At 38.7% G+C, this 26,301-nt stretch overlaps 1 protein-coding gene and 1 long non-coding RNA gene across 10 annotated transcripts in view; one reads left to right on the top strand and one right to left on the bottom strand.

Annotated features, from left to right (window-relative positions):
• The first annotated feature begins 761 nt into the window (after positions 1 to 761).
• LOC105835603 (ras-related protein M-Ras) overlaps positions 762 to 26,301 on the top strand; it is a 28,789-nt gene continuing 3,249 nt past the window's right edge. Inside the window, exons 1-5 of one of the 9 annotated variants that reach the window (XR_001138994.3) lie at positions 768 to 937; positions 1,131 to 1,459; positions 2,278 to 2,594; positions 3,931 to 4,104; positions 8,283 to 9,592. Coding sequence is in view for 5 of the 9 variants with exons in the window: in XM_012679051.3 (XP_012534505.1) it covers positions 1,270 to 1,459; positions 2,278 to 2,594; positions 3,931 to 4,020 (597 nt within the window). In the remaining 4 variants the exon portion in view is untranslated. Of the gene's footprint in view, positions 1,460 to 2,277; positions 2,595 to 3,930; positions 7,430 to 8,282; positions 9,593 to 26,301 lie in introns of those variants that run through there. The other 8 variants (XR_004962079.1, XR_001138995.3, XR_004962080.1 and 5 more) reach the window with 8 other exon arrangements.
• On the bottom strand, positions 9,123 to 10,944 carry LOC114255447. Its single transcript, XR_003626713.2, has 2 exons — positions 10,516 to 10,944; positions 9,123 to 10,255 (listed from the first exon to the last, which is right to left on the bottom strand). It is a non-coding gene; the product is annotated as an uncharacterized LOC114255447 (long non-coding RNA).

The following is a 26,301-nucleotide window of genomic DNA, read 5'->3' as shown; positions in this document are numbered from 1 at the left end:
GCGTTGATGTAAGTTTAATTTTAAGTACGAACTTAGATTTATGGAGCACTTAACGTAACGTAACGTGTTAGAGCCACCGCACAAGCTTTTTCGTAACACGTTACGTTACGTTAAGTGCTCCATAAACCTAAGTTTGTACTCAAAATTAAACTTACATCAACGCACAAAGAAACTTTTAACGTAAGTTCTTAAGTTCTTACGTTAAGGATTTCTTTGTGCGTTGATTTAAGTAAAAGTTTAAGTACAACTTAGGTTCGTATGGAGTACTTAACGTAACGTAACGCGTTATGGAAGAGTTTGTGCGGTGGCCCTTACGAAAAAGCTTGTGCGGTGGCCCTAAGCCAATGAATTGGCTCAATGTCTGCTGTAGGCTTTAAACAGTAATGCCCAGTCTACAATGAGTCGTTGGTCGTTGGTCGTAAGAAATTTAACCAATTATGTTCGGTTAAGCGGGTCACACACACTTTCCGTAGAACGTAACAGTAAGGTTTTGACCAATCACGTACTTGATTTAGTCGCTTACTGTTACGGTCGCCCAATCCAACATGTCGAAACCTTACTGTTATGTTCTACGGAAAGTGTGTGTGACCAGCTTTATTCTTCTCTAAGATCAACTGTGATTGGTTAAATTTCTTACGACCAACGACTCATTGTAGACTGGGCATATAGCAATACGAAGTGGAGACATTTTCTACGACTACTGCTACGGCCTACGACTCTCCATTGTAGATGGCCCTTTAGATACGAAAATACCGCCCATCACTAGTGGGGCTGGGGATTGCGTATTAACCGTCAACACAAGTAATAGCAAGTAGTAGTAAGTAATACAAGTGGCGTATGTCATGTAAGATAAATTTTGTTGCGGAATTTCAACGTTATGTAAACTTGTATTGTTGTGCTTTACTTTTTATGTACGAATTGTCGTAAAAAAAACCTTGTAAGTATCTCTCACGAAGATACAAGTTTACTCTTAGCGTAACTTAACCTACCTCGTCAATGTCGTGTTTTATCATAATTTCTCGTTGTCTGTTTTTAAATGTAAATGAATGCGTGTTTCTTTCGACATAGGATGGCATGTATTTTTAACGCTAGTTATTCCCGTAGATTTCTAAAAGGTTTGGTTCTTGTAGAATCTTCCAAGTCGAACGAGACATCTTATGCGGTTCTACGAGTGCATCCTACGGTCGTACTACTAAAGAACACATTCGAATTAGCAGAATAGGCAGACGCAGGAGCGGACGAAGAAAAAGTAGACGATCCAAAGGCGAAATGACACGTCCTCCAAATAATGACAACCTTATGACCTTCAAATTGGTTGTTGTTGGAGATGGAGGTGTTGGCAAGAGCGCTCTTACAATACAGTTTTTTCAAAAGCTTTTTGTTGCAGACTATGATCCAACTATCGAGGATAGTTATATTCAACATACAGAGGTAGACAAACAATGGTGCATCTTGGATGGTTAGTGCTTTATACCTCTAACAGATATTTCATTCTTATCATCATTGTATTAAATCAAATTATTTTTGTAGTTTTTAACCCAAGAATAGTTACAGGGTGATTTTTGCATTCCAGTTGTAAAAAATTAAGCTTGTGTTATATTTTTTTTACTGATTTAAACTTCATATTTACTTTTTATTTCAAAGTCAAATTTGTAAAATAACTATGATTTTTATATACATATATATACTTTCTAAAGTCAATTGAGTATTAGTATCAATAGCCTTGTTTTAAATTGCAATATAATGAATATTATATATAATACATTTTGTTTTTCTTTCTAATAACTGTTTTTTATAAACTTTTAAACATACAATTCTATTGAAAACCTAAAATACAGCAACAAGAAATAAGAAAAAACAAACAAGAAACAACTAAAAAAGGACCCTGCTCAAACATGTGGAAAAGTGGCTTCAGAATTGGTTGAGGTTTTAGCATGATGAAGTCTTGACTATCCTGATCAAATGTCTTAATACCTGAAATTCATAAAATGCCTAGTTTCCAAGATATTTGGTGTCAGTTGAAATTGATAGTGACGACTTGTGAATGAAAAAGCCCTTTTTCAGAGCTTTGTAACATACTATTATTATGTATAATACTATGTATTATACTAAAATTTCAGCTAATTCTACTCGAGGACACTTTTCTACATGTTTTGTGCAGAATTTTTTGTATAACAATGAAGAAGTTTTAATATATTATTGGAAATATAGAATATTAAAAATAGCTTCTTTAACAAATACAAACACATAAAGATTTATAAATGTTGTTTGTTGCAGTGTTAGATACAGCCGGTCAAGAAGAATTTAGTGCGATGCGTGAACAATATATGCGAAAAGGTGATGGATTTCTTTTAGTATATTCTGTAACCGATAAACAATCGTATCAAAATATTGCCAATTTTCATACTCAAATTCTACGAGTAAAAGATAGAGATATTTATCCTATGCTACTGGTGGCTAACAAAGTCGATTTGGTACATTTGAGAAAAGTCACAGAGGAACAGGGAAGAGAATTGGCTCATCGTTTGGGCATACCTTATATTGAGACTTCTGCCAAAGACCCACCACTAAATGTTGATGCAGCATTTCATGAGGTAAAAATAATTTTTAAAAAATTAAGGGGCTACATGAAGTAAAATTTGTCAAGTATATCCATTTAAAATTTTTCATTTCTAATTTTATTAAAATTTTACTAAATGATAATGAGTTAGTGGACTTTTTGAATCCTGCAAAGTAGGTTAGTATAATTGGTTATCAAGATATAACAATTCGAATTTTTCACATTTTTCTCCAACTACTTATTTCCAAATATAACTCTTGTTACACTTTTATCTAATTTAATTTTTTATGGGGTTTTGAAAACGTCTTTTAATAAATTTTTACAGTTTACAGTAAAAATAATCATTTTATAGTAAAAAAAGATTATCTTAATCTTTTAGTTCAAACAATTTTTTTATTTTTTCTCAAAATGTAACTTTTGATTTTTTAGTAAATGGACTAAAAAAGAACCTTGATTTTTTTCTCTTGAAATCTATGTAAAAACGAAAATAAGACAAAATATTGATTGAGTTAGAAGGTCGCAAGATTGCTCGCCAACTAGTCGCAGCGCGTCACCGTAAACATGCTGTTGTGTCTGTTTCTAATACTTAATAATCTTTTTTTTACCTCACATAAATTCAATTGTATTTTTATTTTTCGACTGTTATGAATTTATTTTAGCAAGGAAAAAAAGTTATGAAATAAGAAAACGATAAGTAATGATAAAATAATAAATGATTGGAGTTGCTGATTTCTCTCTTTATTTCTTACATTTAAGGTGTTTTTTAACATGAGTTCTTTATGCTTGTATTCATAGTCAAATCTTATATTTAAGGCCTCCTTAAGTTCATCTTTAGATACTCTACGGATCATCTCATTGGCTACGAAGTATTATCTAAAGATGAATTTAAGGAGGCCTTAAGTATAAGGCCTGACTATGAATATGGGCATTAGTCTGCCATATGCAAAATGCTTTTGAGTCCTCTTGATGAAAAGATCTTTCCAAATCTCCCCAATAAAACAGTCAAATTGTGTAAGTATAATAAGAGTTGCATATATTTGGAAATAAATGATTGAGAAGAAATGTGAAAAACTCGAATTCTTATATTTTTTGAACAACCACTTACATTTATTACATTTTTTTGTAAAATTTAAAAAATCCATTACCGTTTAGTGAAATTTTAGTAAAATTGGGGAAAAAAGTTTACGTAATTATACTTGGCAAATTTTATCCTGTAAATATAATTTTTCTATTTCCTTCCGTTTTTCTATAGAAAGTTTGTAAAATTATTGTATTGTTTTTTAATCTGTTTAGGTTTAGGTTTAGGTATACATGCTTTTTTAAATCATTTCCATTTATTTTATTAATATAAAAATTTATATTTACTTAAGGTTGTTCGCATTATCAGAAATCAACCCCCGACCGAATTGGAGAAAAACCAAAAAAAGCGACGGCGTTTGAAAAAGTGCAACATTTTATAAATTTTAAAGACAAATTACGCAAGTGCGAAAACCAAGGACCATGGTGCTGCATCGTAATTGTGCAATGCCTTTGCTTTTAAAAGAGTACGTCTTCGAATTTAAAAAATCTATTAGACAAAATAACTTTTTTCGAAAAATATGCATAAAGTTGCAATATGGATAAAAGGCAATACAGCTTCGATGATTTTTACTTTAATATATTTAAAAAAAGTACTTATTTATACGTGGAACAATATTGCAGTTTTGGATCGTAAGCACTGCGGGGGGAGGGGGAGGGCTAGAGGCGAATCTCGCTTTACTTAAAAAATCGAAAACCTATGTAGTACAGAACAATTATTGACATTGTTTTGGGCTGTAAACACTGGGGAAGGGGGGAGGATAGATCTCGTTTTTTGCAGAAAGTTGAAAACTCACATGGAACAGTACAAATATAGACCAAATTGCTATATTAAACATTATTTGTTAATTTTTTAACAAATAATGATAACTGATTAAAAACTGTTGTAGGTTCCTCGGAACAATAACTTTGATAACATATGTCAAGGTTAAAGTTATAAAAAGTTTCCATTAATTTAAATAAAAGTTAATGTTAAACTTCAAATAAATTTATCTCAAAAACTATTCAAGATCACTAATTTAATTTATAAGGTAAAGTTGATTAATATTTTTATTTGTATAATATATGTCAAGATTATTGGAGCTGTATTACCTTTTCTGCATGTTTTTTCACTTTTTTTCTTCAAGGTTATATATGGCTGTATTTTAAATTTTTTATTTTTTATTACATTATAGAATTAAGTGCTACAAAATATTTTCTATGGATATATTAATATTTATGGAGAATAAATATTATAGAATGTGTGCCAATGAAGAAAAGGCTCTGATTCCAATGCTACAAAAACAAAATTACATTCTTTAAATCTAATTTAAGATTTATTTATAACGAGATTTGTAGCAAAAAATAAGGGTAATTGTTTAATTTATGGGACACCGCGCCGATGATCTTGACCTTGACATATGTTGTCAAGGACATGACCCTGAGTAACTTTTTCTTATAACTTAACCGGCGGTTATTGTTCGTTAAAAAGTTATTAACAAAAGAAGTTAGAAAAATATCCATGTAGAACAGAACAACACACACACACATTGAGGGGGAGGGGTGCATAAAGCACGCATTTTTGGGTGTTTTAAAATAAGAAAATCTGTTAATTTATTATTATCCTAATCTAAATCCTGTAAAGGAATATGGTAAATCTTAACAAAAGGGGACCCAGTCCCAATAAATAATAAATTTATTATAAAAATAAAGCACACATTTATGCGTGCTTTAAAATAAGAAAGTCTATTAATTTATTATTATCTTAATCTTTTATGTAAAGTTGCAAATCTATGTGGTGTTGTAAAGAACGCGTGGCGGGGTGCAAGGGCAGGTCTTTGCCCTCCCCCTACATCTCCACATTAATTTTTATAAAGCACGTATAAATTAATAGATTTTCTTATTTTAACCCTCGGAGAACACACCTATTTTTTCGATCACGAAGAACACTGTGGATCAATTTGACCCTACACACACTTTGATCCACCATTTTAAATTGACGAGTGCGATCAGCTTGAAAAAATTTCTAGATTTACTTGGAACATTGTTAAATCAATTAATATAAATTAAAAGTGCTGTTGGAATTATTTACATATTTAAAAAAAATTCACTTTTTTTTTTTTTTAAACGTTATTTTCCGAAAAATTGTATTTTTTAATTTTTTAAATATTTCTGACTAAAAATTTACGTGTGTATTCTTGAAATGTAGTAGAATCAAGAAAAAAATTGTACTTTAATGTACTTAAAAAAAAAGGTATTTATTTTGTTAGGTAATGAAAGTGGTTTTTAAGGTAAAAAAAATCAAACATTTTTATGAAAAAATTTTAAAAAAATTTATTTCTTATTACATATATGTGAATACTTTATTATTTAAGTGACTTGTGGTAAAAGTTAATTTATTTATTGTCGGCGACGGCTTTACTATAATCTAAATACGACGTGTCAGTGTTTGACTGTACTGACACATTATTCACTTCAGAAGAACTGTTGCCATCGAAATATTCTTGCTCGACAGGTACTAAGGCATTCTGAATACGTGGCCGCAAACTATATGCCATCGTGCTCACTATTGAAAAACCGACGCTTAGTACACAACGGTCAGAATGACCCTGCACCGACTTTGTATAATGCCCAACACCTATTAGGTGTTGCGCTGTACAAAAGGAGCATCTTAACATATAGTTAATACCCCAAACTATAGGTAGAAGGTTTCAGATCCGCCAATTTTCAAAATGCTTTCAAGATATTTACGTTAAGATCAAATTCGAGGTAAGGGTCAAATTGACCCTATGTGTTCTCCGAAGGTTAAAAAATTCAAAAATGCGTGCTTTATAAAAGTTAATACAGAGATGTAGGGAGAAGGTGAAGTCTATAACTTAATTGTTATTGAAGCATTGCCCCTCCCTAAAAACATTTCTACATTCCTATTTCTATAGTAGTTTTTGTTGATTGCTAATGAAAAAAATTGATTTTTTGCATTAATAGCTATTATAGACATTTACTCTCAACAAAATACGTACCGTACTTTTGTGCACTTCTACCCAGGACATCCCTACCGATAGATGGGTGCGGGAAGGAGGGGCGAAGCCTCCCCTCCACGTGTGTATGTGCGTGCGTGCGTGCGTGCGTGCGTGCGTGTTCTGTTCTACATGGATATTTTTCAAATTCTTTTGTTAATAACTTTTTAACGAACGATGACCTCCGATTAAGTTATAAGGAAAAGTTGTCAAGGTCAAGGTAATTGGCTTCTAAACTACATAATTACTAAAATAAGCGTTAGAGCCATTGACTCTCCATTCTTTTCATGATAAATACAGATCACATTTCCAATCAAATGTGCGCGTACACATTAAATTTTCTACTATCAAGAAGGTTACATACACAGATACACACACGCGCGCACACGCACACGCACGCACAATGTATATATATGAAATTAATATGTGTATATGTAGATGAAATTAAGTAATTTTTTTCGCACAATAATATTAGAAGTTTTTTTACTTCTTCGCGAAAATGAAAAAAGTCGCTGTCATAAAATGACTATAATTATTTCATCGAAATCGTGTTCACCTTTCGAATAACTAATTATAACTTTAAATGGTTTTATTTTATTACGTTATTGTTTTCTTTTCTTTTATAAATAAAATATTCTTTTTACAACAAATTTTATCAAACTTTTTTAGGGTTGAGTACATTTAATGTATTTTATTGTATTTCACAATCATCGAATCTTCCGGATTTATATTAGGAATATAATTAGGACAATTATTAGTTATTTACGTAATTAATAATAATAAAAATAAAGCAGTATTGTACATTATTTTATTTTTTTGCGCGTTACAAAATAACAAATTAAATATTTTAATAAAAAATTTGATACCGAAATAATTAATAGATAAGAAAAACTTGTGTGGACTGTTATTAAAAAAAGTATACATTACTCTTATAGATATTTTATAGATGTTTAATAGATGTTAAACCATTTATTTATTTATTTATTTATTTATTGTGAATTATTATATAATATTGTCAATATAGTAGACTCTCGACAATTGACTGCACGATAATATGCCATCCTTCACACGTACTTTTACACACACGAACACGGCTTTCCCAAGTTCCCCCACTGTGTCGCTAAGCGCTGCGCCTGTGGCCCAGTGATAAGATGCGGGCCGGATTTTTCGCGCATGCGTGGCGAGAACAGTAACAGTAACGTACCTAATAAGAGAAGAAAGATGTACCGTTGATCGCCTGTACAATCGTGCAATTTTTTTAAATATAAACATGTAACATATATGTATAGATATATTTATATATATCCAACAAGGGAAGTGCACCAAGTGTTAATCGCGAATGGATATGTGTCATATATCGTTCGAAAGGTCTTGTCAAGTAGAATTTATGTGTACAATATTTTGCTGGGCTGCCGGAGGGGTTCGTGAAGCGTTTCCTTCAGGTAGAGGGGGTAACATTCCTTAGAGTGGCGATTGAACGAGCAAAAATGCTCAAATTTATTAATCGGAATAGAGGAAGGGGAAAGCGCCGAGTGTCCGGCGGGAAAATCAGGAAACTAAGCTCTATTGGGATGTTGGGGGGCCGACACGGAAAGGGGATTAATTTAAGTTTCTTTATTCTTGTTCTGTTTGTTATGTTTGGGTTTCAGCGTTTTTACTGGGAAGAACTTCACGGCGAGAAGAGGGTGTTTTGACTTCTTTCGGCGGAAGAGATGATTGCGGACAGAAGTCTGCCCACGGTTTTTCCGTGGGACTTAGGGCAAATGTTGAGGCAGGGGACGGGGAGCTCTGTGAGCGTAGGGTCCACGGAAGTCAATCCCCCCCCCCCCCCCGATCCCGAAGGAAGAAGAAAGAAGCGCTCAAGACCCGGCGCAAGGAAGCAAGAAGTGCTCAAGGTTCAAGATGGAAGGGGAGCACGGGCAGCGGAGTACTGGGAATGTGCGAGGATCTCTGCGAAAGAGCCTGGCCAGCTCTACGGGGAAGGACGCACGAGGAAGTCCAGTGAAGAGGAGGCATGCTAAGGTGGACGTGGCTCGGTAACCCGTTGCAGCAGCACGGGGAGAGCAGGAAATCGTTCTGGAACCCTGAGAAGCCAACTCTGAAGAGCGCGTCGAACTGTCTTGCGGATTGTCGGGACGACAATTTTGAAGAGGGAAAGCAGTGTTACGCGCGCTGCCCAGTATACTCTCCGACCGCGAGTCAGCTGTCAAATCAGCGAAGTCGATCGGCGGCGGCGGTCAGCTGTCTGGAACCGGGCAACGGAATTGACGGGGAATTAATAAACAGTTGTTAAGAGGCATCGAGCCAGTTCGGTCGTTAATTATAAACGCTTCTAATAAAGTCGTTTGTTTTGAGAGTTAAAAGAGTGTTTCTTCATTTCCGGGAGCGCGCGCGTAACAGTATGTTATTAGTAATAACTTTTTGACTTTTTCGTTTTTTTTTTCTTTTTTTTACTTTCAAAACTCTGATATTAGTTTCTTGGGTTTCTCTTTTTTTATACTTTATTTTTGTTTCTAAGATAAAATAAAAAGTGCAATTTATTTTATATTATAGTATCTTATTGCCAATAACTTTTTGGCTTTTTGGACTTTTTGTCCTTTTAAAATAAAATAGAAAATGCAATTTATCTTGAATTAAATAAAATATTCTAAATAAAACTTGTGCAACTAATTATATTAGTAGACACCTTTTATTTGATACTATTTTTGAAGCAAAAACTCCAGTTAGCTTTTATAGAAACCCAAATAGTTATGTAAATTACATTACACATAGCGCTGCCTAAAGGGGCCATTTAAGCGAAATATTGCACACATTAATTCTACTTGACAAGACTTTTGAAATGATATATAACACATATCCATTCGCGATTAACATTTGGTGCACTTCTCTTGTAATAAATATATCTGTACATTTCTAATTTTGTCCTGTTACAATCTCGCTAAAACTTTTGCATCAAGATTTTTGCGCCCATAGTCACATTATACATCACTGCATTATTGCTATTCTTGATGCGCATGAGTGAAAAACTCGGCCCGCATCTCACTGCTGAGGCCCAGCGTAACACCCCCCTCTGCACCCCTCTGTTGAGATTACTTTTGCTCGTGTTCTCCCGACGTTATCAAAATAAACGCATTTAAAACTGATTATTAATTATGTAGTACTTAATTGTAAAAATATTAGAGAAACACAAAGAAAATTATAAAAGAAGGAAATATCAAAGCTACAATTTCTTACAGAAATTAGATATAATAAGTTAGGACGTGACTTATGCAATGACACGATATACATATGGATCCGACGCAGACGACTGCATCGTGTTTGCGCGGGAGAACTTTGTAATACGCCTTTTCCGAGAATTTTCCTCTGCTGTTTCGGCCAATTATCGAGAGTCTACTATATGTAATGTTATAAGTTCTATGTTAAGGGGATCCTAAAGTTATCTATTTTACTGACATTCTGTTCAACCATTTAGTTTCGAATTGAATTTACAGAATTGAAAATTTTACACGTTTAAAGTACGTACACAAATAAATCCGAGGACGATTAGATCGAGATTAAAAATGCAAAAAAATTTTTAAAGTTTATTTGTTTATAAAAATATTTGCTTTAAAATACAATGTAGCTTATACGTACAAATGAATGGTACACCGCAGTTCGGAATAGATTAAGGAATAAGACTATACTCGTCAAATTACGATTACAAGCCGTAAAAAAAAATTATTTATTGGATCAAATTTTGTTCATTTAGGTGTTTTTACTGAGAAATATGTAGTGAAAGCGTTTAAATGAACAAAATATGATCAAATAACTTTTTTTATGACTCCTAATCATAATTTGACGATTATAGTCTTATTCCTCAATTTATTTCGAACTGCGGTGTACCATTCGTTTGTACGTATAAGATACATAACTTTTAAAGCAAATATTTTTATGAACAAGGATAAATGAATGACTCTGCATTATCGACCTCGGTCAAGTTTGACAGGTTTTATCGATAAAAATTAATTAACTGTTTAACATATTTAATATAATACAAATAAATTAATGTGAATCTAAATAAAAAATAAAGTATTTAAATCAATATTGCTAAGTGTTGTAATGTACCACTTTATTTTTACATAGTATTTTATATATAAAATAAAACTTTGAAAATAAATGCAAATTGAAAAGGGTCTTCTATCAGATAATAATTTTTATGATACTATTTCGTATTTTGTATACGGACTATTGATTTGTTTCTATCAACGTAGATTGATCTTACAAGGGGACTTTACGAGTCATGGGTCATCGATTTTTTTCCTACTTATAGGATTTGAAGATCAGTACCCGGACATCAATTTCCTAAGCAGTACAATACGCTTCTCAAAAATACTCGAGAAAATCGACTTTGAAGATTTCCGATATCTGTAAGTACAGAAAATTTTGACCTATCGTCAGAGCCGCTCATAGCCGAGAGCACAGAGCTCTCGTAAGCACGGAGTCGCTGGTTCGATTCTCGCTCTGGCCCCAACTTTTTTTTAAATAAGTCAATGGAGTTTTTTTTAAATCCTATATCTTAACATTTATCAAATTGAAACGCTAATTAATTATTAAATATTTATTTGTTATTTTTTAAATAAAAATTAACATTTTTTTATTTTTAATCAGCACTTGCTTGAAAATGCGAATATTTATAATAAATTAAAATTTGGTACAAAAATTGGTGGAAAACAATAAAGATTCTTCTGTGATAAGGCCATCTTGTGCAAGAAGCTGCTCGTAATAAATAATAGCACTTTTTAAACTTAATTTTTTATTGTCTTCGCATAGATTTTGTTCAAGTGCCTCTTCTCGTACAATTGAAGGGCCAGGTTCATCAACAGACTTCACGTCTGACATAACTGTGTTATTTTATAATTTTAACAAATTAAATTGACCACACCACAGCACAGTTTTTACCGCTTCGAAAGTTAACGGTAAAATGCGAATAGCACAGCATCTGCTCTCTCGGAACCTTACTTCCACTTTTTGCAAGGCTGTTCTTTGTTTACGACTAAATGCGAGAAAATGGGGATCGACCAGCATCGACTCACAATAAATTCGATTATAAACTTATAAACTCCAACTTAACGTGTTAAAGATACAGCGTAAAATGTAAGCGATAAAATAACTGAACAATATTATTTATACATATTATTTTTGCATTAACAATAAGACGTTTTCCATTTTTGTACCAAATTTTAATTTATTATAAATATTCGCATTTTCAAGCAAGTGGTGATTAAAAATAAAAAGATGTTAATTTTTATTTAAAAAATAACGAATAAATATTTAATAATTAGCGTTTCAATTTGATAAATGTTAAGATATAAGATTTAAAAAAAATTTCATTGATTTATTAAAAAAAAAGTTGAGGCCAGAGCGAAAATCGAACCAGCGACTCCGCACTTACGAAACTAGAGCTCTGTGCGCTCGACTACGAGCAGCTCTGACGATAAGTCAAAATTTTCTGTACTTACAGATATCGGAAATCTTCAAAGTCAATTTTCTCGAGTATTTTTGAGAAGCGCATCGTACTGCTTTAGGAAATTGATGTCCGGGTACTGATCTTTAAATCCTATAAGTATGAAAAAAATCGATGACTCACGACCTGTAAGGTCCTCTTGTTAGTTTAATTTATTTGTTATTTTATTCTAATTCCAAAAATTAGAAAAAGATAAACTGAGATTAAAGTTGATCTATTTTGGTAGAAATGGGCTTTAGGCTCAGTAGTTCCATAACTTATATATATAGTTTTACTGAAATTTAACTAATCATGTCCAATAAATGAATTTGGTTTATATAAAACAAATTCTTCTATTCAACAATGTTAAATTCTGGTTAACCTTAATCCTATACCTGGGGTCTAATGGACCCACGGGCACTTTTAGACTTAGTTTAAACTAAGTATATATTTTTTTATTGAGAGAAAAATACAAGAGATGGCGTTGAGGTCTGAGCCCATTCTGTCCGCTAGATCAATACATCGTGTGTTCGTGTCAGGATGCGGTAAAGCGGCTAGCTTATCGTACAGTTAATAAGTACGCAGCGCACATTATTATTATTTTACATATATTTTTCGCATGTCTTATATTGAAAAGTGACTAGGCAGGGGGAGCAATGTGTATTTCCAGCTGCATTATCGTTAGGACCGCATAATTGTGTCTGTCCTAAACCTAGGGATCTTAAATACTAAGACTAGATATAATTAGAGAAGATACTGGGTACGTTCACGAGTCGCGAAGTAGATTTGGGACGACTTATTTCATTTTACTATAATCTCTAACTTATTTGTTTAATATATTTAGAGTTACGACATGGGTTACGGGGAGATAATAAACAGTATTTGAGCTACCTTAAATATAACGGATATGGTGCTAGTAATATGGTTATGGCGGGGAGGGAGTCAAGTCAAAGGGTTAATGTTGAATTCGATTGATAGAATAAACTTTGCAAGGATATGGATAATCTTGTGGCTGTATTCATGTAGCAGTTGTTCAATGCAGTAGGGACTGTATAAGTTATTATTTTGTAGGCTTCTCTTTAAGATCGTCCTTGTTTTCCTGGTTTGTTCGCATTGCCAAAAAAATGGTTAATTGTCTGCGTAGAGACGTCGCATTCACAGAAGGGATGTATGTCCTGATCTGAGCTTAGATAAGGAGACCACTGCATTCCTGTGAAGGTCGAGATTTTTTAACCAAGGAAAGCGAGACTCCCTGAGGTAGTAGGATGCGCAATACTTTTTGCTTTTAGATTTGCCCAGATCTTTGATGTGTTGAAGCGAATTGTTGAACATAGAGCTTTTCCACAGAGTCTTAAAGTCTGAGTGGGGGATTAAAAATTATGTGTCTCTGCCACCAGAGATAGCATCTTTGGCTTCCTGATCGGATGTTTCGTTCCATGGTATGCCTTTATGTGCTGGCAACCAAAATAGGTTGATAGCTTTTCCGGATTGTTTTAAGAGGCGTATCTTGTCCATAATCGATAGAATAAGAAAAAATCCCTTGAAGCCTTTTCGGAGGTTACTGAGCGCCTGGGGATGCTCAAAAAATTTGAGAAAATTTTTATAGATGGGGCTAGGCTTGATTCTGTCGTTTTTACAGCCTGTAGTATCGCCATAGCTTTGCATGTGAAAATTGATGAAAGATTCGAGGTTCTAAATTGAAAGACCCGATTGTTTATGGCGTCCATGACTGCGTTTAGAGCCGTCTATGAAGAACTAGTGTTCTGAAGACGTGTAATGGAAAATAGAGTTGAATCTAGTTTTGGGAGTAGAGGAGTCTTTAATGTCTTTTCCTTCGGCTGTGGATATAGGTGGAATGAGAGTGAGGGTTTCTTGCGGAAATAGACAAGTGGCAGAAAGCTTCAATTTTTAAACTAGGTGTATGTATTGTTCAACTTCTAGGAAAGCTGTGAACAGCGGTGAACTGGGCAGCCGATTGACATATGTGGGATCGTTTAGTTTTATTTTGATCGATTGTAAAATTTGCGAGATTGTAGTTAGCTCTCGTTAAAGTTCTAGAAATATAGTTCTTGCATAGAAAATTAAATCGATCGGTTAAAATGGGTTCACAAGCTTCGGCTAGCACTATATTGTCTGGACATGACTTTCTTAGTCCTAAGACTGTTTTTATCTCATTTAATTGTATTGAAACTAAAGGTAGATGTTCTGAGTTGAGAGAGAGAGAGAGAGAGATGGGGGGGGGAGAGTGGGAGAAAGAGAGAGAGAGAGAGAGAGATCTTCTCGATCCTTCTGCCTGGGTGACGAAGCGTCGCCTATTTCTTTTTCGATTATTCTTCTTTCTTTCTCTCGGCACGCGTCATCGGATGCGTTCGTCTGGTCTCGACTTGTTTCGGCAACGAAACATGGTTTGAAGGGATTATTATGCAACTTCGGGTGCGATCGACATGTTCCGTTTTCAATCGGCTAAGGTGTTGCTGACTGAGCATCGTCTTTGGTGTGTGTGAGATCGCGCCCGGCGGCTTAACCTGTCTGCATGCCAGTCTGAGTGCATTGAAAACGAAACGTGGTTCGTCATCTTGTGAAACAGTGTGCTACCACTCGTGTGTATCGACCTTAAACTAAGGCGATAGCCATGAGTCCTTGGTTTTTCTCTCGATCGTGTATCGAAAACCTTCCGCACGATTCTGCGAAGCACAGAGAAGATTAGCGTAAGCGATATTCACAGGCACGGAAGTCATACAATTTCTGTCTCGCTCTATCGCCTCTCATTGCATTCATCTCCATCTTGCTTTCCGTTGGAGACGAGATCACGGGAACGCAGCTACAGGGAAACTCTTTGGACGAACTATTGAGAATAGTTCTCGGATCAGGGCGTTGAAGCAACGTCATTCAATTACCACCGAAAAAGGTATTTTCTGAGAATGAATTGTTCTTTCCGACAGAACCCTACTAAATGCTGTAGCGTTCTGCGCCATGAGGCGTCATGCATACACGCGGCCGCGTGAAAGCATGTGGGTCGTTGTTCTCGCTCTCGTGAGCGTCATCTGATTATACACGTATTTCCTCAGCGTAAATTTAATACGATTTACGTTGAACTTAATAACTTGAATATTGATTGATTATTTTCAGATACTATATTAGAATGATATTAAACATCACATAATATAACTATGCTACAATAATAATGAATATTACATTTCAGTCGCATGATTTTATCGTACTTTAATAATTTTGAGCGTTGAAAAAATTGTTACTCTCTTTTGAAAAAATATGCAATATTCTGAATTTGTAATCGATAATAATAATAAATGGAAAGATATTTTTTTTGTCCTTAAACATAACACGTGGTCTCCTTTGTACGATCCACAAGCTATCCTTGTCATTCGAACCATTTTCTTTTCTTGAGTTTTCCAAACAGTAGAAGAAGGTATTTGGGGAGGTTGCTCCAAATTATCGATCCGTATTCGATTCGAGATTTTATTAAAGATTTGTATAATAAGAGCAGGGAGGAGCAGGAAAGGATTGGCTCCTCACCAAGTACTTCTCAAAAATCGAATTACTACAAACGGTTTGATGCAACTGTTTTTGAGTAGTTATTCTATTTTCATACCGGGTTTTACGATCAGGTACTCGAGGGGTTCCGCGGGGAGAACGTAAATCAAATGGGAAATGAGGGGGGAAAAGGAGTGGGGGACCGTATAGAAATTTTGACGAGAAAAATTGTACGCGGTCGCAACCGGGTGCTCCGAGGGGGTCGTGGGGGGAATGTAAATGAGGGGGGAGGTGTAGGAGTGTGGGATTTTGTGCCGGGTATGAAGGGTGTCTGCTGGTGAAATCGTACGGTTTGAGGCGCACGGGGAACGTACGCGGATTCGAGCGTACATCTGCACGGATGGGTGAGTTATCGCGCGCTTTTTTGTTTTTTCGCGCCTTTCCTCGCGTCACGTTTTTAATTGGTCGTCTTCTCGACCCATCTCTCTCTCTCCCCATCATCTCCCTTGCAATATGGCTGTAAGTATGTGCGGACGTGTTTCTTAGCTGCTCCTGTTTTTGTGCTTTTTACTGCTCGTCACTGCCCTTCGGGGCTTTTTTCTTGCAGACCAACGGTCAAGGGCGCTCATACTTGACACTCTCCCTTTTCGGTGAGTGACCGCTTTTCAATTCTATCGGCTTTTACTGGCTTTTTTGAATATTTTCCGGCTTGGGACGAAGCGATTTTTTCAGGATTTCTCTGACAGTTGCTACCACTTCCACCTGCTGTCTTCACTACGCGCGCGCGCCACGTCTCGCTGCCTCTGTTATCACGCTCGACATGCGTGCCTCATATTCGCTGCGTCCCCACTACTTCTATACGTACTCCTGCGGTGAGTTCGCTTTCAAAACCGACCATCACAAACATCTGTCTATTGCTGTCAACGCTCATCGAGAATGACGCTCATTTGCGCCTACTGCAAAAAGTTTATTTCGTCCGCAAACGCACTGGCGAGCGAATGCGTGGCTAACCACGTTTTTCATGCGAATTGCCTGACCACTCTTGCGGGCTCAGATGTCTTAGGACGAGGGGGGGATACCTCCGGGTTTCCCTGCCCCATCTGCGCAAATCAAACACCACGCACGAATCACCAAGCCTTTTCTCTTACCGCGAGTGAACACTTTCGGCCACTGGAGTCCCAGCCTGATGACTCTGAGAGTCTCGTGTCGCTGCTGCTGAAGAAAATGACAAACATCGAGGACAAACTTCAAGAGCTCACAGCGATCAATGCCAAGCTATCTACACTCGAGCTTGGCATTATACGATGCTCTGCTTGCTACGAGGACCTCACGGCAAAAACCGATATGCTTGCCGCAATCACGCAGGACCTTAACAACCGCGTCTGCACTCTCGAGCGTCAACTACCGCCCCAGCCGGGATCGGACGTGGCTGGATCTCGCCTTGGGGCTTGCCTTGATGCCCTTGAGCAGTCGAGGCTCGATTCTGAGCTAATCATGTTCGGGGTGATCGAGCTTTCCCCCGAAGATACTTTTGCGGTAATAAATAAAATCGCCACCGCACTTCGCGTGGAGGTCTTCCCTGGAGACATTCAGTCATGCTTCCGCATTTCTGCTTCGCTTGGTCGTCCCCGCCCACTCATGGTCCGTTTGTCGTCTAATGCAATTCGCAACCGCTGGATCAACTGTAAGCGCGCGAGGGGAGTGTTGGAGGGGGGGAGGTCTCTGTCTCCCTATCCGGTTCACGCATCGATATTACGGAGCGACTAACAGCTCCTACGCGACGCATCCTGGCTGAGGCGAGGCAAGCTGTCGGGGGCGGTCGGCTGCATCGCGCCTGGGTGTGGAACGGGCGCATTCAAATTAGGCAGCAACTGAATGCTTCTCCAATTATCATTCGTGACCTCGAACATCTAAATACGGTTTTTGCTGAAACCTTGCTTGCAACTTTGCCCGTTGCGCCCGCCGCGGTGCAGCTCTCCGCTCGGGCTTTCCACCGCCCCTCCGCTGCCCCTCGAGGTTACTCCGTCGCTCCGCCGTCTCACCCAGTGATTACTGTCTCTCCCGCGCTCTCCCCGACCCGCGAGGTTACTCCGCGACTACCGCGTCCTCTGCGGCTTCCACCCCTCCGCTCACCGGGGGTTCGTCTCCGTCTCCGTCACCGCCCCCGTCTCTGTCTACGTTTTCGTCGTCCTCGTTGACTGCGTCCTCAACATCAGCATCGGGCCCCCCATCTACTTTAAAAAATGGCTCGGACAAAAGCGCTACGGGTGCTATCCCCAAGAAACCTTCCCATCGCAAAGCCTGACTCACGCCTTCTCTCCTCGTCTGCTATCAAAAACCGCTACGCCTATGCCACGTGAATTGCCAGTCCCTCCTCCCCTATTTTCATGAGTTTTGCGACTACTTTTCGAGCGGCCACTACGATCTTGTCGCTTTGTCTGACAAGGGGACCTTACGGGTCATGGAACACCGATTTTTTTTATACTTATAGGATTTGAAGATCAGTACCCGGACTTCAATTTCCTAAAGCAGTACGACGCGCTTCTCAAAAATACTCGAGAAAATCGATTTTGAAGATTTCCGATATCTGTAAGTACAGAAAATTTTAACCTATTGTCAGAGCCGCTCGTAGCCGAGCGCACAGAGCTCTAGTTTCGTAAGCTCGGAGTCGCTGGTTCGATTCTCGCTCTGGCCTCAATTTTTTTTTAATCCTATATCTTAACATTTATCAAATTGAAATGCTAATTAATTATTAAATATTTATTTGTTATTTTTTAAATAAAAATTAACATTTTTTTATTTTTAATTACTACTTGATTGAAAATGCGAATATTTATAATAAATTAAAATTTGGTACAAAAAATGGAAAACATTAAAGAAAATGAAATACTTTTTAAGAGATTACGAGTAAATACAAAAATAATATAAAAAACAATAATAATATTTATAAAAATGGTTGTTTAATTTTTATGAGTTATTAATTCATGTATGTTATAAAATATATTAATAATAAATACATTTGACATTACTCGTCAGTATTACATGAGCCAATTTAATTTTTATTTAAAAAATAACGAATAAATATTTAATAATTAATTAGCATTTCAATTTGATAAATGTTAAGATATAGGATTAAAAAAAAAACTTTATTAACTTATGAAAAAAAAATTGAGGCCAGAGCGAGAATCGAACCAGCGACTCCGCGCTTACGAAACTAGAGTTCTGTGCGGTCGGCTACGAGCGGCTCTGACAATAGGTTAAAATTTTCTGTACTTACAGATATCGGAAATCTTCAAAATCGATTTTCTCGAGTATTTTTGAGAAGCGCGTCGTACTGCTTTAGGAAATTGAAGTCCGGGTACTGATCTTCAAATCCTATAAGTATAAAAAAAATCGGTGTTCCATGACCCGTAAGGTCCCCTTGTGAGACCTGGCTTAAGGGCCATGTGCCGGACAACCTGGTCTCTCTACCTGGCTACAAGCTCCTCAGGCACGACAGGGTTGGGAGGGGGGCGGAGGGATTGGACTGTACCTGCGTTATGGGATTGGCGCTACCATCCTTGCCTCCTCGCCGGATACTTTTTGCTCCCAACCCGAATACTTATTTCTCCGTATTTCCATCGCGTCACTCCGACCTCTTCTCGGCGTGCTTTATCGGCCTCCCAAACTGGGGTATCTTGTTGCGTTTTAGGATGACTTTGAGAAGCTCCAACCCTCCTACACTAACGCTGTCATCATAGGCGACTTCAACATCGACTTAAATCGTCCTTCCTTTGACACGAATTTCCTCCTCAACTTCTGTGCCAGCAACCACCTCTTCATAGTTCCTTACTCCAATACGCATCATACCTCTTTTTCCCGCACCCGCATCGACCATTGTTTCCTCAGTAGCCAATCTTTCTACACGACCTGATCGAGGTCACTCTCGATCTACTAGTACACAGGCTGCCTCCCCGCGTAATTTCTACTCGTGATTTCTCTAATTTCAACTTTGAAAATTTCTGCGAATCTCTCAACTCCTTTGACTGGTCCATCTTCCTCCAATCAGCTCCGCTCGACACCTTGATTTCCACTCTCAATCACCATCTTATCAAGGCGTGGGATCTCCACGCCCCTTTACTCTTCTTCAAGGTCAGAAGGCTTCCCACCCCGTGGCTTAATCGCGCAATCCGCTCTTTAATGCGCTACAGGGACTCTGCTCGCCGCGCGCTCCCTCTCTTCACCTTTGGAACCATTTCAGGTCCCTCCGCAATGAGGTGCAGAGACTTGTCAATGAGTCCAGGAACGCCTATTTGGCTAATCGGCTGGGCTCCATTCCCAACTCCTCACGCCTATGGTCGGAACTGAGGGTCCTCGGCCTTGCCAAATCCAAATCCTCCTCACCACCTGATATCCCTCTTGATCAGCTCAATACTTTCTTCACTACCGCAACTCCCCCCACTCTCTCCTTTCCTAGTTCCTCCCTCCTCCTCACACCCAATACCCATTCCTACACCCCTAATCCCCCGTCTATTTCCCAGCTCACCTGCACTTGCCCATCTTTTTCTCTATCCAACCCCGATACTTTCTATTTTCATCACATTACTCCTACTGTTCTGCACAAAGCTCTTCTCATTTGCTCATCCAACTCTACAGGATCTGATAATATAAGTCGGCGCCTCATCCTCAATAGTCTATCCATCACCTTCCCTCTCATCCTTGACTTATTCAACACATCATTAAACACATCTGTTTTCCCTTCATGCTGGAAACTTTCTCACGTCATCCCCCTCCCCAAAACAAAAAACCCGCTATTTCCATCTGACTATCGCCCAATCTCCATTCTATCCTACCTATCCAAGGTCCTCGAATGTCTGGTCTACGACCAACTCTCCTCTTACCTCACTAATCTTTATCTTCTCGATCCACTTCAGACGGGCTTTCGCAAGGGTAGCAGTACTCAGACGGCTCTGATCAAACTCATTGACGATACAAGACTGTCCATCGACAGACGAATGGTCACTCTGTTTGTCTTGTTTGATTTCTCCAAGGCTTTCGACGTCGTCCATCACGAGCTCCTTATTCATAAGCTCGAATGTCTTGGAGTTGCCTCACCGGTCTTGCAGTGGTTTTGATTCTACCTCACTGGCCGACATCAGCGGGTGCGTGGTCCCGACGGCTCCTTTTCGTCATGGGCTCCCGTTACCGCGGGTGTTTCCGAGGGTTCCGTCCTTGGGCCTCTCCTCTTTGCCATCTTTATCAATGACTTTCGGTACTCACTCCGCCACTGTAAGCATATCCTTTACGCAGACGATTTACAAATTTATATTCACTTTCCACCCTCTGATCTCGATTCAACCTTGGGAAAGATTGGCGAGGACATCGCCGCTGTCGGAAGCTGGGCTGGCCGAAATGGCCTCAAACTGAACGCCAACAAAACCAAGGCTATGCTCCTGGGACACTCAAAATACGTAAACCGCATCTCAAACACGTACAATAATAATCTCAACCTTGAAATTAACGGCTCACCTATCGCCCTTGTCAACCAGGCTGTCAACCTTGGCATTACGCTCACCAGTACCTTAAACTGGTCAGAACACTTCAAAACATCTGCTAGCAGAATTAACGGTGCCCTCTGGAGGCTCAAACTTCATAAAAACTGCCTTGCCACCCCGCTCCGAGCGCGGCTGGTGTCCTCGCTCATCTTCCCCTACTTCGACTATTGCGCGGCGGTTTTCACCGACCTCACCGGCCAGCAGAAACTTAAGCTTAAGCGATTAATGAACGCCTGCGTACGGTTCATCTTCAATTTACGCAAGGACGACCACGTGTCATCCTACTATGACAAACTTGGCTGGTTATCCACAGACGATAGAAGAACGTACCTCATTGGCTGCCTCTTATACTCTATTATCCGAATTGGCAACCCGCCATATCTCGCTTCTTTCTTTCACCCCAATGTCCCTTCCCGCTCCCTCCCCCGCTTCCTTTCCCCCGACCTTGCCTTTCCCTCCTGCAGAACATCCACCTACCAACTATCCTTCACCAATGTCGGATCTAAACTCTGGAACTCGCTCCCGGCCTCCATAAAAGAGTCCTCCTCGCTCAACGCCTTTAAGCCGAGTTTCTTTAGTCACCTGCAACGAATCGCGCCGCCTCACTTTGCGGCTTATTAGCGTCTTGTTTCGTCTTACTTTAGCATTAAATTTCCTGCGCATGAATGCTCTGCAGTTTCCAATAAAAATTTTCCAATAAAAATTCTCCGCCATTTCTTCTCTGCTAAATTCTTCCTATATGGCGCTATGTAATTGTAATGTATTGTACAGCTGCGATCGACATCGTATTGTGAATCTGCGTTCGCACATTCCTACATTCCTACATTTCTACTTTTCTACACTTTTACATTTTTTATTCTTACGTTTTTTAGCTTTTTACACCTTTGTGATTTTTGCGATTTTTTGCGATGAATATTTTTGCGATTTTTTGCGATGAATATTTTTGCGATAAACTCTGCGATAAACCAACTATGTGCTAATGTCTAATATTGTATTTTATTTAGTTGTAGTATAATCAACGCTTACTTTTACTCAATCCGAGTTACTATGCATGTACATTCTTAGAGGGCTTGCCCTAGAATGTTGAATAAACGCTTCTCTCTCTCTCTCTCTCTCTCTCTCTCTCTCTCTCTCTCTCTCTCTCTCTCTCTCTCATCTATTTATTTCTTCCTTTATTACATAATATTCGGGTGATTCAAAATACTAAATACCATCGTTAAAGATAATTGAGATGATTATCGATTATTGAGCGCAGCAGATGCTTCGCGGTGCTCGTGGTGCCTGCGAGCAGCGGTGAGTTGTGCCACCCCTGCTTACCTCTTGTATCCGATTCAGGATACGTAAACTATTTCTTATTATATCTAGAAATCTAAGCTCTGGTAATTTTTTGCGAAAGAAAAAATTGACTCAGAATATTACTAAGAATACGTCTATGCAAGGACATATAGTTATTTTGAATCACCCTGTATATTATTTTGTACGCTGTATCCTAAATGTTACATTCGAAACAATTCTTCATCTCTCTCTCTACTTAAAGTGTAACTATTTCATACGCTTATGCAACAATAAAGATTAAAAAAAAATTTTAATGTTTCATGTTTTATTTGAGTTTGTTCGCGTACGATTGGATAAGGATTCGCGATAAAAACTCTTTGCTAGACATGTGCTCCCAATAATAATATACGTATCAAAGTGATCCTAGGTTCCCACGACAACGCGAGGACGATGACGATACGCGTTTTCACGCCGATAAAGAATTCGCGATATCCTCGTCAAACCTCTTTGCTCCACATGTATTCCTAATACTAAGCATATGTCAAAGGATCCTGCGTAGCAAATGCGTTCCTATGACAACGCGAGGATGATTTCATACATTTTTTTTCCGCTGATAAAGAGGTAAAATCGTAAAAATCCTCGCTGGTCGCGCGAGATGCGGTCAGTACGCGATCTTTCATGGTTCAAACCGGGGAAAAAAACATGAAAGTACCGGAATTCGAACTGTGGGACGGAGTACGTGCGGAGGATCACCCCGAGGAATTTCAGGATTTGCTTAGAGTGGTGCGCGCGCGATCGGACACTATTACATACGTGTCGAACTTTATACCGCGCACGCGACTATGTCGGAAATGTTACAGAGAGTTGCAGGGACGAGCGCTCCTGTGGTATCAGCGAAGGACGGCATACCACTCCGTAGTTACTGCGCTACACGCGGTACATTTAGCGTGTAGCAGGTGCGATCGGAGGCTGATGACCAAACCAGCCTCGCAGTGCGCGGAGTACGTGTCCACCTACTTAGAGTATCGCAGGGTGTTTGAAAGGTACCGAAGAAACGGTACCCTGTACGAAAGAGAAGTGGACAGTTATTAAGGTATTTTTTATAATACGTTATCTGTTTAATAACGATTTATTAAATGTAATTTCTATCTCTACAGATCTTTAACATCGTCTTCGGCATCTCCGAACGTGCGCTCTAGATCGAAGATCCGAATATTCGAAAAGAATGATCCTTACCGCGCGTACACTTGTACATTATTATAAATATATTTTATCGTCATATTCTTATACCATTATATTACTTTTTATGACTTTAAATTCATTTTGTAATATTATATAAAACTATTTCTTCATACTTTTCCTCCTATTGACATAATCACGTAGCAGATCCTAAAGTTTAGATTATTCCTCGTGCCTGTGAGAGATGTTTAGTGTGACGTGGCGCGTCCGGCCGCGCTCGTCACAAGAGCGTAAGTCCGAACGAGGGGGTCGGTCTGGAGCTGCTTCTCGTCGAACCGAGGTGGAAACGGCTTCATTGTTTTGTTATTTTTTATTCTAATTTTTGCGCTACCGTTTTTTCCATTGCAGTTATTAGATTATTTAGAATTAAGGCGCCGAGTGTGGGCTCAATCTAAACTTGTATCAAAGACGGAGGAGGAGCAGCCGTCGTGGGAACTTTGTAGCGAGCTATCGACAGTGGACGAGGTGCCTCGCAAGGAGTTTCCCCGCCGAGCCGTGCATCGGGCCGCCCCTGAGCTACGAGGATACCGACCCCGCAAGGATACCGCATGACTACAAGACGATTCTCTGGAGTTACCGTTATTGCTGTTATTTTGTGTTGAGTAACTCGAAATAGAAAGTAGAGTCTCGTGGCCGCACGAAAGCTTGGACCGACCCGCCCCGAATAGTAGTTAACTAAGTACGTCCCTCTCGGACAAAGCCGGCACCGACAGTCATATTTAGTATAGTCGAGTCAATTGTTACCGCGAATATTGTTTCCGCATATATTATCCTTGTTGTTATTCGGGCGAAGAGCTTCATCGGCCTCTCGCCTCGTGTAATAGATTTTTTAGTTTCCGCAATTTCTTTGTCTTGAAGTCGTGTTACCGTCTCAATTGAAAATATCTACGAATTCGTTGTGTTCAGATCATTTGATTAAAGTCACTTGTTTTTACTGTTACCGTATCCTCTAATCACCACCATCAGAAGAAATATAACTGATTGTTTATCTGTTTAAAAATCTCGAGCGATATATTAGGGATACCGTATACGCAAGTTACCGCTATCATATCGAGAGCAATCTCGAGCGATATATTGGGGATACCGCTTACGTAAGTTACCGCTATCGTATCGAGAGCAGTCTCAAGCGATATATTGAAGATACCGTCCCGCGAGTTACCGATATCGTCGGAGGAACTGGTCAAGTTCCATTTGGGGGATACCGTTTTCCGAAGCTTCCGATTTTAGTTGAGAAAGCGTTACTCGTCACCCTCAGTAAAGGTTACCGCTTAATTGGGCGTAGCCCCCTCGGACCTGGCGGTTCCCGAGGGAAAGCAACATCGCATCAGATACCTCGGCGTATACGTCATCGTCTATATTGCTCGTTCCGTTAGGAAACCTTCTAATAGATGTTTGTATTTGTCCATTGATGCGAAGCATGTCATTTAAAATCACATTAACGTAGCGATCAATGCTACGCAATTTGTATACGATTTTTATCGAATAATAAAAAACGAAAAGTAAAAATTACTAAAAGAAACATCAATACACAAAAAACGATACGTTTTATATACTTACAATACTGCGAGCGTTTTGTCATTACTATCGAACATTATTTCTACCGACATAAAACTCGGTAAATTCGTTCTAATTTTATCGATACCCTCGTTAATCTTTACGACAACTTTTGCTAACGAATCGGTATTCGCAGCTAAGCTTGACACATTTCTTGGCGCAAAACGGAAAACAACGAGATGAATCGCTCGTCGCGCCTGAATCCGTATGGTCTCTCGTTGGAAACGTTTTTCCGCTGGGCTTACGCATCGTCGAAAAATAGATCGCTCGACCGCTCTATTATGCGCTTAAATATACGCGTATACGCATACACAAAAGACGTTTCCCATGGATTTGCCCGTGCGCCTCGAACCGTACGATTGAAAAATAATTCACGGGAAATTTCAGAGAAAAAAAAACGAAAAATCGCGCGATAACTCACCCATCCGTGCAGATGTATGCTCGAACCCGCGTACGTTCCCCGTGCACCTTAAGCCGTACGGTTTCACCAGCAAACGCGCTTACTGTGTGCGCCTCAAACCGTACCCCCGTGCGCCTCAAACCGTACGGTTTCACCAGCAGATACCCTTCACACCCGGCACAAAATTCCCCACTCCTACACCTTCCCCTCATTTTCCACCTCATTTACATTCTCCCCACGACCCCCTCGGAGCACCCGGTTGTGACCGCGTACTTTTTCGTCAAAATTTCTATACGGCCCCCCACTCTTTTTCTCCCCTTATTTTCCATTTGATTTATTTTCCCCCCGCGGAACCCCTCGAGCATCTGATCGTAGAACCCGTATGGAATAACTACTTTTTTGATATGACTAATCTGTACGTTTTATTTGAGATTAGCTTGGAGGCAATACCTAGGAATTTAATGCTGCTTTGTGAGTAGATATTGGTGTTAAGAAGACTAATGGGGCGTAAGCGCCATATGCCTGGACCTCTCAGATCAAAGCAGCATATGCCCCTATAACCATTTCTGCTGTGACAAATGTTGGCAACAGATTCTGTTGCCAAAAAGGCGATAAATGAGAAACATATCTTGTCATTGCAAACACTATTAGCAGATATTCAGCAAATATTTAGCAACGTCTGTCATCAGAAT

The sequence above is a fragment of the Monomorium pharaonis genome, chromosome 2 (genome assembly GCF_013373865.1).
Source record: "Monomorium pharaonis isolate MP-MQ-018 chromosome 2, ASM1337386v2, whole genome shotgun sequence".
Taxonomy (NCBI): domain Eukaryota; kingdom Metazoa; phylum Arthropoda; class Insecta; order Hymenoptera; family Formicidae; genus Monomorium; species Monomorium pharaonis.
Note: the sequence above shows the minus strand (reverse complement) of the source record. Positions and strands in the feature narration are given on the sequence as shown.